The 13,712-nt window shown below is 39.0% G+C and overlaps 1 protein-coding gene across 3 annotated transcripts in view; it reads right to left on the minus strand.

Annotated features, from left to right (window-relative positions):
• The window catches only part of LOC126354842 (transmembrane protein 19), an 85,308-nt gene that overhangs the window by 41,128 nt on the left and 30,468 nt on the right, over positions 1–13,712 (minus strand). For all 3 annotated transcript variants that reach the window (XM_050004820.1, XM_050004819.1, XM_050004821.1), the window contains exon 6: positions 5,504–5,719. In XM_050004820.1, the coding sequence (XP_049860777.1) occupies positions 5,504–5,719 (216 nt within the window). The remainder of the gene's footprint in view (positions 1–5,503; positions 5,720–13,712) is intronic.

The following is a 13,712-nucleotide window of genomic DNA, read 5'->3' on the forward strand; positions in this document are numbered from 1 at the left end:
AGGTTATGAGTGGTGTTGCAAGTGAGGCATACAGAATATTCCAGACAGGTCACAGATGTATGTGATGGAAGTAGTTGAGGAAGATAATCAGATACGACTGATGAAACTGTGCAACATGTTGATGAAATTTTGCATGCTTAACATTAGTTCAAAGTTGCCAAACTTTCAGAAAATAAGTGTCAACTTTCAAGGACAACCCTTTTTAGCACTGTCACAGAGATGTTATTTAACAACATTGAAAGAATGGATTCAACCTTGAGTTTCCTTCTACCCTATCATGTAGAGGGAGGGGAAATTATGAACATAATTATGACTGGGGACAATACAGGATTACTATGCATGACTTCCATAACTGAGGAACATTTCAAAGTGGATGCACACTCGTTCTCCTAAAAAACTTTAAAAAATAAACATTTACTGAGATCATGAAGGGATTTTGACAGCAGATTCCAAGAGAGTAGTGTGTGAGAATATTGAGAGATGACAGCTTCATTATGAGACTCTTAAGAAACATAAAAAGTCAATCCAAAACAAATGGGACAACTACCAAAGGAATAATTCTTATTCACAACACACCCCATACCGCAAATTGAATGAAAGAAGAACTCAGACTTTTTGACTTCAAGATTTCTTAACATCCTCCCAACTGTTTGGACTTTCAACTTTATTCCCAAAATGAAAGATTGGCTGCCTACTCAACACTTTACAACTGACAATGAGCTCATAGGTGCTGTTAACAACTAGCTGGAGCATCAGACAGTGCCATTCTTTGATGAAGAAATAAAGAAGCAGGTGTCACAGTATGACAAATGTTTGACTTTGGGGATAACTATGTGGAGAAGTAGTGTGAGCATGTATACAAAAATTATCTACTTTTTCTTTTTTTTAATATTGATCAGAGGATGAGTTATGAATAGCCCTTATATTAAATTGTCTACTCTGAATAGTATTTCAATAACAAGAAAATTATCCTAGTACAACAACTGTCAGATAAAATTACATCACCCATTTGCATGTTACATTTTCACTACAAAAATTTTAAAGTGGTGCTTCCTACCTCGTAGGAGATTACATAGTTACACAGTCTTTCATAGTGTATCTGAATCATAATATGGATTCAAAAGAAGCTAAACTATATAGGACACTATAGATCATACAAGTAATTAGATGGCTCTGAGCACTATGCGACTTAATTTCTGAGGTCATCAGTCGCCTAGAACTTAGAACTAATTAAACCTAACTAACCTAAGGACATCACACACATCCATGCCCGAGACAGGATTCGCTCGGCTCCAGACTGTAGCGCATAGAACTGCACGGCCACTCCGGCAGGCTATAAGTAATTAGAAGTGCCAGTAAATATAGCCTAGTTTTTCCTGCATATATGAGGGAGGATTGGAAAGCAATGCGCAATAATTATTTTCTCATCTAATACTGCAGCTGGAATGTTGAAATTTCATGATGATGCAGTTTGAAGTTTGTGTTACAGAGGGTACTTTGTTTTCATGTGCAGCTCTAGCAAGAGAAGCCTGAACTATGAAACAGACATGACACACAAGTTACTGTCATCAACTTGTGAAGATCAGTGACGTACAATTCAATATTTGTGGGCCAAAGGATGTAAACTGAGTGAAATTCATTGTGACATGTGTAGCATATATGGGGATGACCATACGGACTGTAGCAATGTCTCCAGGTGGTGTGCATTCTTCCAAGATGGCCGCATGAAACTTAGTGATTGCCTCACTCCAGGTGGCCAGCAACAGCTGCAACCTCGTAGAATGTTGAGAGCCACTGAGGCAGCAAGTTTGAATGAACATTTGTGCAACTGCGATTCTTATTGCAGCGGTTCAACATTTCCTACGGCGCAGTACAAGATATTGACACTGATACATTGAAATTTCGTAAAGTTAGTTCTTGCTGGGTGTCTAAGAACCTGACAGACAACCACAAAGGACAGCAAATAATGACAAGCTTGGAGCTCTAATCGTGTTCTTCTGCGGAAGGGTATGACTTTCTAAAAGGAATTGGCACCGGTGACGAATCATGGGCATACCACTACACACCTAAAACCAAGCATGGCCTCTATGGAGTAGAAACATGTTGGTTCCTCAGTAAGAAAAGATTGCAAAGTGGCTCAATCTGCTAGGAAACTGCTTGTGACAGTGTTCTGGGATGTGCATGGTGTATTATTGGTGGACTTAGCTGAACACAGGACTACTGTGAATGCTGCAGTCTACATTAAAACTTTGGATAAGCTGTATGGTGCCCTTTGTGATAAATGCTACAACAATCAGGCTGATGGTATCAAACTTCTTCATTACAATGCTCCTCCCCGTGTTACTGCTCTGGTTCAAGAGAAAATCACCAAATTTGGGTGGGAGGTGCTCCAACATCCAGCATACAGTCTGGATCTTGCCCCATTGGACTTTCATGAAGAAATTCCTGGATGCCAATGTTTTGCAACAGACGCAGAAGTGAAATCAGCAGTCCACAGATGGCTATACTCCAACCAAACAGACTCCTACCAACAGGGCATACAGAAACTGGTACCACAACAGGAGAAATGTATTGAGAATGTTGGTGACTATATAGAAAAGTAGGTATGAGATGTAAGTTCATTTGTGATTTTTTTGCTTTGTTATCTATTTGACTTTTTGGTAATAAAATTATTGTGTGTTACTTTCCAGCCTTTCCTCGTATATACGGTACTTGATCACACTGTGGCTAAGTGCCAAACTATGGGTTTAAAGATATGGTATTTGATCCCAGTCTGCCACTTAACATTTCTTTGATCTCTGGTAATATCTGTTAACACAAGAAAAGCTGGGTTGCACCGAGGGTCAGAGTCCGTGATAAACTGTAGGTCCCTCTATAACTGGCTGGGTATGTCAGTTCAGAGGTCAGAAGAAGGAAGGGTGTACAGCCTCCAGTAGCACCATGTCTACTAAAGCACAGTGGTGTTCAAATCAGCATTAAGGTCGATGAAAGTTTTATTTTTTACAGCTGGGGTATGTAACCTTTTCAAAGAAGAACAAGCTGTTTTTAGAAGTGAATGTAGCACAATGAACTGAGTCATAAATGAAATTACAGAACAGAGGAAGCACTTTACCTATGATTCAAAGATTGTGAGGAAGCTTTTAACATAAACTCAAGATAATCTGTACTAACATACCTTGAGAAATAAAGCACTGATAAAATCTATGTTAGTATACTGAAGGACATATATATAACTTCCATCAGGAAAGAAGGATATTCAGAACTGAAACAAAAGTCATGTAAGCAGATTGTATAGGATCAATGCTATTCTTCCCATCCCTTGGTATCTCCAGATACTTACACTGTGGAAAGGGAGGAGAAATGCATTTCGAGTGTTTTCTAATCTCCTTTGTTTTGCTGATGATATTGTACTGTTTTCCTCTAGTATATATGACTAAATATGATTAATGACAGCAGTTAAGAGAATAAGTTTGTGAGTATGCCTGAAAGCCGGTTTTAGTAAGATTAAAATAATATAAAACCAGCATACTGAAATTGTACAAATATACAATAAATTTATAGGACCAGATGATGAGGTTCTGTGTTTAGGACAACTGAAGACAAAAAAACTGTTTTATTATTGTTATATATTTCGGTCTCAACTCACACAAGCAGTACCAGTTTTAACTTATTGTCAAATCATCATCAGATCATTTGAATGTCTTTGAATTCGTCAAAGAGGTACTACATAACATACTTTGATCATCTGATCAAAATTGATTATGGTCCCACTTGTGTGATTTGAGGCTGAAATGTATAATAATAATAATAATAATAATAATAATAATAATAATAATAATAATAACAACAACAACAATAATTCTTTCTAGAACGGGCAGAAAGTAGCAAAATACACAAAGCAATCACTCATATAAATACATCAGCTACACCATTGCAATTTCATAACCACTTCTACAACCCTTTAGATCACATAACATCAACAGATATGAAGAAAGTAAATTGGAAAAAGAAAACACTACATGGCAAGCACCCGTATCATCTAACACAGCCACACATCGATCAAGATGCATCCAACACATGGCTAAGAAAAGGCAATATATACAGTGAGATGGAAGGATTCATGATTGCAATACAGGATCAAACAATAAACACCAGATATTTTTAAAGATCCCAATACCACAACAGATAAATGCAGACCTTGCAAACAACAAATAGAAACAGTAGATCACATCACAAGCGGATGTACAATACTAGCAAATACAGAATACCCCAGAAGACATGACACATTCCCACATACAAGTATGCACCACAAAATGTACTGGAGAATGATGAATACAAATTATACTGGAACAGAGCCATTATAACAGATAGAACAACACCACATAACAAACCTGACATCATACTCACCAATAAAAAGAAGAAATTAACACAACTAATTGAAATATCCATACCCAATACAACAAATATACAAAAGAAAACAGGAGAAAAAATTGAAAAATACATCCAACTGGCTAAGGAAGTCAAGGATATGTGGCATCAGGATAAAGTTGACATTGTACCAATTATACTATCAACTACAGGAGTCATGCCACACAATATCCACCAGTACATCAATGCAATACAGCTACATCCAAACTTATATATACAACTACAGAAATCCGTAATTACTGATACATGTTCAATTACCCGAAAGTTCCTAAATGCAATATAACATACACCGTACAGTTAAAAGGAAGTCACGCTAGATCAAGGTCCGCGTCACTTTCTACTTCGGACCAGACATAACGTCTGAGATAAGAAAGAAATAACAATAATAAAAATTACAACACAGTCACTGTGTTTCCCTAGGCAGTGTTCTAGTCTAAGTATGATCTGACTAGTCAGTAAAAGAGATACAGATGAGTAAACATGCCATAGTATGTTGTTGGTAAACAAAAGAAAGTTTTCAAAACTAAGCTTCTTGAATCTGAAAAAGATTGTTTATAATCAGTGTGTATAAAGTAATGAGAAATAGTCTATGCAAAAACCTTCCAAAACTATGTGTTTCTGAGACAAAAACTGAGAGCCAGGAAAACTGATAAATCAGGTAATAAACTAGAAAGGAATACATAACTATGATTGTCATAAAAATGAAATTGAGGTGGAAAGGGCATTTACAGTGTAATAGTATCACCAATAGTCTCTGCATATGCATTACTTCTCTTTTTTTTTTTAGACAGACAGGTATAATGAATACTGGTTGCTCCAGTCAGCCACCACTGTTCAAAATCTCAGTTTCGTTGAACTAACACTTGGCAACAAATGGCTGCACTTTGAGATGCTCACCATCTGACAGCATCTTATGCAGGTCTTTTCACATCACTTATATTAAACAATGTATTGTATAAGTTGTATACAACGTACCCACCTGTGTGCTACACAACAATGTCAACAAAAACTAATTGTTATAATAATGTACATCTTTTTTTAAAAACACAAATGTCAAACAATACTGCCCCCTTACCAGAAAACTGAAAAACAGCTCCCAAAATTGAGTCAAAAATACTTCCAGCTAATCCAGCAAAAGCCCCTGCAGCAATTAGTGGCAGCTGAGAGGGACTCTTTTCCAGGATGCTTGGATCCACTGTGTACAAGACAGTAAAGTAGTAGGCTATGCCAATAACAGTCCCACCGAGCAGACTACACACAAGCCCAGCAATTGTAATGCCTCCATTGGTACCTGGAGAGAACAATAATTATTTTCAAAGTAGTATGTCAAAGTTTCAAGTAAATAAAATAGAAAGAAACTTCCACGTGGGAAAAATATATTAAAAACAAAGATTCCAAGACTTACCAAGCGGGAAAGCGCCGGCAGACAGGCACATGAACAAAACACACAAACACACACACAGAATTACTGCGCACTATGTAATTCTGTGTGTGTGTTTGTGTGTTTTGTTCATGTGCCTGTCTGCCGGCGCTTTCCCACTTGGTAAGTCTTGGAATCTTTGTTTTTAATAAAAGTTTCAAGTAATATACATATTAAAAATGACTAGTTATTATCAAAATCCAATAACTACATGTTTTTATTTCTTTGCACAACATAATAAATTTTAATCACAAAATGAATCATTTTTGTTGGCTAGACAATTAATGTACTCAGTGATGATATCTCTCTCTCTCTCTCTCTCTCTCTCTCTCTCTCTCTCTCTCTCTCTATCCATCTCTCTCTCTTCCCTCTCTCTCAATAAGGCTTACAGTTTTTCATTACTGATCATGGAGAAGAATAATGACACACACACACACACACACACACACACACACACACACACACACACACACACCCTACACAACCTACATTGTCCTGGTTGGCTACACCAACCCTGCACTGGAATAATGTGGTAAATTAACTTGACAGTTTTATAATTACCACAGTAGTTAACACTGCTGGACATTAACAGAATATGCTTGCAGTGGCATATCACATCTATAACAGAACCAAAGTCCCTGAAGGTGAAGCCATAATTGCTTTTAAATCAATTGCAAATAAATGAAAACAACAACTGAATGGTAGAAAAGTAGTAAAACAACAGCCTTTGTTCTCCATAACAAAATAGTGTGACAGTGTTGTGTTGGGTGAAGAGTGTGAGAAGTTTGGAGGGGAGATTACACAGGGGCGGGGGAAGGGAGAGTGATGGCTGCCAGGGAGAGACAGCAAGGAAATGGTACAGAAAGTGGGAATAGTTGATCCTGCCTAGACAGAGACTCTGGAAATTGCCTGTGGTACATGATGAAATGAGCATGTGGATGATGGAGGCGGTTGAGATAATATTGTGGGTTTAGATTCATTAAATAAAATGGCAGGAATTGTAGATGAGTGGAGATGGGTGTGAGATAGACTCTAGTGCAGATTGAAGCCAGGGGGATAGTGGGATCAAATAATGTGTCGTAATAAAGATTCCTATCTTTGTAATTCAGAGAAGCTGTTACTCAGGACAAGGTTCTAGATGGCACAGCATTTGTGTTAGCCTTTAATGTCAAGCATGTTGTGTTCAGTGGCAGGTTCTGCCAGTGGGTGGTTAATGTACTGAGGCTGCAATTAATGAGGCGAAAAAGTCAGTAGGCGCTGCAGACACAAAATATGTAATAGGATAGAATGATAGGTATATCTGAGATATTTGATAACTTACTGCTTCCTTCATTCTTTTGAAGAATAAGGGGAAACAGACTGTCTAAGAATCCTCCTGGTTTACTGCAAATACTGATACGTGCTGCACTCAGGGTTTTGTTTGCAGTCCTGAATTCTGGGACATTAACTTAGAACTAAGTCTCAATAGACTAAAAAGCAGTCAGAAATTGTCAGGAGTTGTTGCATATGCTGATGTTTTGTTACTTTTACTGCACACCGACGGTTGAGACTCACTAGAAAATAAGTGTGGCAAACTCGACGGGGTCTTGCACAACTGGTGCTCGTAAATGTGGCTGCAGGCACCACCACAAAAATCAACATGTACTTTACTTAAAGGAAGACTTATCAGGGATCCATCAAGTAAAACCTCAGAAGTTCCATAAAATTTCGAATAGTTGTATGATGGAGTTGGTAGGTGGCACTAGTGTTCTTTGAGGTTCAGGAAGTGGCCAACAGAGTGATGCTGCAATGCAGGTGAAGGCAGCAGCATCTACAAAGAGACGGCTGCCCCTTGTCAGCCTTCACTATGACTGAGCAGCACTCTGTGATGTATTTCTTGTGTAGTGAAGGTGTTAAACCAATCAAAATTCATCGCAGAATGACAGCTCAGATCAGTGATTTGTGTTTGTCATGGTAGAAAGTGTACAAGTGATGTAGGAAGTTTAAAAGTGGCGTAACTTCTGTGAAAGGTACCCCAAGACCAGAGCAGGCTCACCACATAGCAACGGACTAGAACATTGTGTTAGTGGAGGAGCTTGTGAAAGAAAACAGACATGTAACTCTGAATGAAATACCACAAGTCTGAAGGTTAGTACTGGTTCAGTGCAGAATATTGTTCACAATGTACTGTGCTTCAATAACATGTCTGTAAGATTGGTGCCACATCAGTTGACTGCAGACCTGAAAGACTGTCGCATCGATACCTGTGAACTTTTGCATCATTTGCATGTCGAAGGTGATGCATTTCTGGGAAAAACTATTAAAGGGAATGAGACTTGGGCCCACTACCACCACCAGAAATGAAAAGGTCAAGCAAGGAATGGCACCACAGCTCATCACTGAAACCAAAAAAATTCTGCACTCAACCATCTGTTGGAAACTTCACATTCAATCTCTTCTGGAATGCAAATGGAGTAACTTTGGAATATTAAATAAATAGGGGAGTGAAGGTAACCGGTACTTCTTATTCAGACATGCTGAAAAATCAAATCTGCCCTGCAATCAGGAGTAAACAATGAGGACCTCTGACTTCAGGATAATTATTACAGCATGACAATGCCAGACCGCATACAGCCCATAAGACAGTTGAGACTATTCAGGAAATTAAATGTGAATGTCTGGTACATCCACATCATCCACCAGACCTCTCTCTCATAGTGACTTTCATCTGTTTGTCACACTTAAAGCAGCAATGGGAGGTAGGCACTTTAGAAGTGCAGATGAGGTGAAAACTGCCCTGCACGACTGGCTGCACACACAACCAAACGAATTCTTTCATTGTGGGATCTACGAGCTTCTGAAGCAGTAGAATATGTGCATTTAACACCAGGCAGACAACGTCAAAAAATGACACAAGTTTTTTGTTCATTGTTACAATTAAAAATTGTAAATTTTAAGGATTTCATTGGACTCACCCTCATAAATCAGGAGGTAATTCAAAGGCATACTGACAACAGCTCTTTTGGTGTGCATCTGGACAGACAAGGGATATTCAATGCCCATATAGAAATTGTAGCGAGGTAAGGAATTTTTATAACAAATAAAATTATTAATATGGCTTAAAAGAGGTTTTGTTTGGCCCTGAATGTAATTAGACAGTACCATGAGTCTATCTTAACTACAGCTGTTGTCTATGATGCCAGTGTTTGAACACACAGGTTACAACTGATCAAACCTCCTGCTGCAGTAAAAGTACAACGAGGAATTCTGCTACATTGTTGCAGAGCCTTCAGCACCATGTTTGCAGATGTCCTAACCATATTAATGAGCATATGAGCCCTCAACCTACAAGTAAGGAAAATGCTGCCTTCTATTGGCTGACAAAGGAAGAATATAAAAAAAAATGACATGGAATCATCAAGAGAATCGCCAATAAACTCAACAGTAATAAAGAATCAGACATAGGAAGGAGAACATTTCAGTTTCTTCCTGATATTATGACACATACCCAGTCAAGTAGGGAACTAGCCCGTTACCTTCCCCGACATGGGACATGTCCTACATATCTGTATAGAAAAGGTTAAAGAGCAATGACCACCTGTGACAGTGGAGAAAGTGTCACATCAGATCATGTCCAATGGGAATGTCCCCTAGTTGAAGATATATCATGGGCTGCCAGGCAGGCTTTAAGAGGTGAAGCTGTTTATGACATAATTAGAATAAAAAGGGTCTTAAAACCTTACAGGCTTTGAGAGGTGAAACAGTGTATGATATAATTAGAATAGAAAAGGATCTTGTTCCTTAAATTTGTAGCTCCATCTCAGAAAAAGCGAGGAGTAACTATAGCCAACAGATACCATAGCAGAGATGATCCTAGTGAGTGTGAATGAATCCTGATAGCTCAACAATCACATGACCCTGAAACGGAATGACTGAAGGGACATGGTTGGCAAATGTACCCAAGAAGACCGAGAAGAATCATTGAAGTATAAATGATGCACTCTGAATTGTTGCTATTCCTTCTGGAGACAGCAAAATACTGCTGGGCCTGAGGGAGTGGCCAATCTGGTACGGAATGTAGAGAGAAACTAGATTAATTTTGGTGGTAGTAAACTGAATGTTTGTGTGTCCATGTCTGACTACAATAAAGAAAAATAGTGATCATATGGAATAATAGCAGGAATATTAGTATTAGTGTTAGTGTTAGTAACAGCAAAATAATTTTCAGTAGTAGTAACATTTTCTGAAGAAAAGGGAAAAAATAAACCTTGATGGTGGTAGAAGTATTAGTGACCCCTTTTACTTTTTTAAGTGTAGTAGGTATAGAGCTTGTTATTGTGGCAACAGTAATGCTGTTGTAACAGTAGTAATAGCAGGAGGTATAGTGATGACTGTAAATTAGTCAAGATAATTTGAAATAATGAAAATCTATGTCTCTCTTTCTCTCACAGCAATGGAGGACCTGACTGAGGGTGGAGAGAGATACTGCAGGAAAACTGTAGATAGCCATCTAAATGTTACAGTGATAAAAGTAAAGAGAAATTAAGATAAGCAAAAAATAATATTATATACAATGTAAACAGATCAGCAGAGGTCACTGATTTTTATAACAGTCAGTTGATAATCGTGCCTAGATAAAAGGCTGGGCAGATGTTACAGCAGCGTTAGTATACGACATGACTGCTTTCACAGGTTGGTAGGCTATGGCTGTGGCAGCAAGAAAGAAAAGGAGAAAGGAAGATAAAGATTTAATGTTCTATTGACTAAGAGATCGTGAAATGGAGCACATGTTTGAATAGGGGAAGGATGAGGAAGGCTCTTCCAAAGGAACCACCCACGTATTCACATTAAGAAATTTAAGGAAACTGTGGGAAACCTATATCTCGATGGCGAGAAACGAATTTGAACTGCTGCCCTCATCGAAAATCGAGCCCAGTGTCTTACCATTGCACCATCTCACTCAGTGGTTGTGACAGAATTGGAATACGACATGCTTGGGTCAGTGTGTAGGTTTATAGGAACCATTGACTCCAATGCCACAACCTCAGCTCTTATACACATAATCAAGTTCATCATGAGCCACAACTTCTTCTACTTCCAGGGGAAGATTTATAAATAAACCTGTGGCTTTATCATGAACATATGCATGTCACCCTCATATGCCAATCTATTTATGACATATTTATATGAAACTTCCCTAATGATTGGTTCAGGTTCATTGATTGCACATACATAGTTTGGACCCAACCACGTACAGGCCCTACAGATGTCTGTGGAAGGAAACTATTCACTGCCTGGAATGCAGTACTGGCAGCATTAAATTAAAACAGGAGAAACAAGAAATTGGGAATTTGACAATGTAGAAAGATAATCCAGCTTTTAACGATTGAAGCATACAGAAGGACAGTCATTGCCCACCAGGCACACTCAGTACGTCTCTCTTCAGCTTCCAGCAGGGGGGCACCATGAGCGCTATTTTCCCCCAACTGTGAGCGCCTCTCCATGCACGCGTAATTCCTGCTCCTAGCCCTGATAAATTATGACACCTCTGCACGAGTATCAACAGTCATGTCTCACAGCAGTTACAGCCAATAGTAACACCTGAAAATGGTGAACAGTTGTTCTGATGAAATACTGCAGAATTTGAGCAATGTCATCTGGCAGCAAACCCAACAAGTGTATTTGTAATAGGTTATCTGACTCTTCTTGGAAGGTAGTCTCAGAGTTCTCTGGTAGGATCAGCCAACTCAAATGGAACAGATTTCAGAGCATTTTGCTGGAAAATGATGAAAACCGGGAACTGTAAAACTCAAGCATCTTCTTTTTCATGGGTGTTATGTGGTTTGAAATTTACACAAATTACCAGTGCAGGGGGGTTGGAAAATCAAACAGTCACACAGATTCATACAAAGGCCAATATCAAGTTTGGATTCAGTGGTAGAATATTTGAAAATGGATTATATAAATACCTTTCATGAGATATACTGCTGTGACATAACCACAGAGGGCTGCAGCACATATGTTGCATCAGCAAGCATAAACAGTGACCACAATTTTGAGACAATGAAAACAGTTAGCAAAAAGTCGCAAGGGAGGCTACGTAATTCCTTTGAGACACACCCAACAGTTCCCCTTAAATGTACAAAGCACAGAATGGGCAGTTGGAAGACATCAAAAGGAGATACAATGGCATTTAATTCAACCTCCCTCCCCCCCCCCCCCAAAAAATACCACACACACACACACACACACACACACACACACACACACACACACACACACACACACACACAGCCTATCTTCAAATGATGAAGTTGCTTTGAACATATCTCCCTGCAACAGCTCCAGACAACTCTAAATGTGATAACTTTTGTCTTTGTCACTCTGTGTCTGTTCACACGAGTCTCGCACAAACACACATGCTCCCCTGACTATCCATTTTTGTACATACTGAGTACTGCAAATAAAATGTTATAGATTGCCTTTTAATGCAAGACAAGGAAAAGCATCCTCAAACCCATTCTCCTTTATGAGAGTGTGTGTGGAGGCAAGTCATTAGTGCTTGATACTATCAATCAGCACTGTTTCACAGTTCTCAGTCATTGTCATTATTATGGATGAACCTAGCCCCTTCATTGCTTTATACAAATATGACTGTTAAGTTTGGTTAATGGGACTTTGAGAGCACTGTGAATGGCCACATGTTAGTCTGACTCATGGTTTAATCTCACAGAAATACTGAAGCATATGAACTGATGAATGCCTCTTTCCATACAGCAAATATGCTTAGAATATTCCAAGATTCTATGACTATTCTTCAGGCTCTTAAATATTATACGAGTAAAGATCATTAAACCAACAAGGTTCCACAGAGGCGTGTATGTAGTCATTTATATATTTATTGGACCAAGAATCAGTTTCATACATTGTTTGTACATGTGATATAGGACAGTGGTACAACTAGTTAGTTTACAATACAGTAGTCATTTTAACTACATTGTTGACATAATAAAATGCATATAATGTAAGTTGGTGTACTACATTGCTTCTACAAGTGATAATAGCAGTTATTAAGTGAGATGACATGATAAGCACACTGAAAACCACATTATGAATTGACAATTAGAGAACTTTGGTAAATGAGGATGTTGCACCTGAACATAATGTGCCACCTCACAGATATCCTTCCGATTGACTATTTAAGATGCTATGTGACCAGAACTTGCCACAATTTGCTCATGCTCTGGGATCAATGCCAGCTGCACCCAGCAGCCCATGTGTTGGCCATCAGCAACAGTTCCAGCGTGGGCCACAGTCCCCAACCGAATGTCAGTGAAGTGTGACCTAGTAATCCAACTGGGCTCCTCCTGCAACACTGTGACAACACTGCCTATGATGTCAGCTGTCTGAGCCCATTGGTACCCTCTTGTTCCAGAAGCCACCACTGGTTTGAGCTACGATCTTCCATCAGCTGCCAGTACTACGCCGACATCACTCTGGCCAGCCTGCACCTCACCAAATGCCACTTAGGGCATTGTCACCTGGCCGAGCCAGTTTGGCAGTCTTGTGTCTCAGAGGCTGCTTTTGGTTTGAACATTGGTCTCCCATTGGTCGCCAGTGTTCTACTAATGGCAAACAGGCCAGCCTTTGCCTCGAATGAGCAACACACCATCTAGTACCTCAACTGGACCCCAACTGAGGACCTTAAACTGGACTCCAGTTGGGAGACTTCATCATTCTACCCGAAGTGGCTATTATTTTCTAATTCATGTCAGAACTGTAAACTGTTGATTTAAATGTCTTTACTAATAAATGTGTTTCTTTCATGGTAACCTGGGAGCCAACTTTATTATGTGCTGTCTTTGCCACCATGTAATGACAAAAG

This window comes from Schistocerca gregaria, chromosome 3, assembly GCF_023897955.1.
Source record: "Schistocerca gregaria isolate iqSchGreg1 chromosome 3, iqSchGreg1.2, whole genome shotgun sequence".
Classification (NCBI taxonomy): domain Eukaryota; kingdom Metazoa; phylum Arthropoda; class Insecta; order Orthoptera; family Acrididae; genus Schistocerca; species Schistocerca gregaria.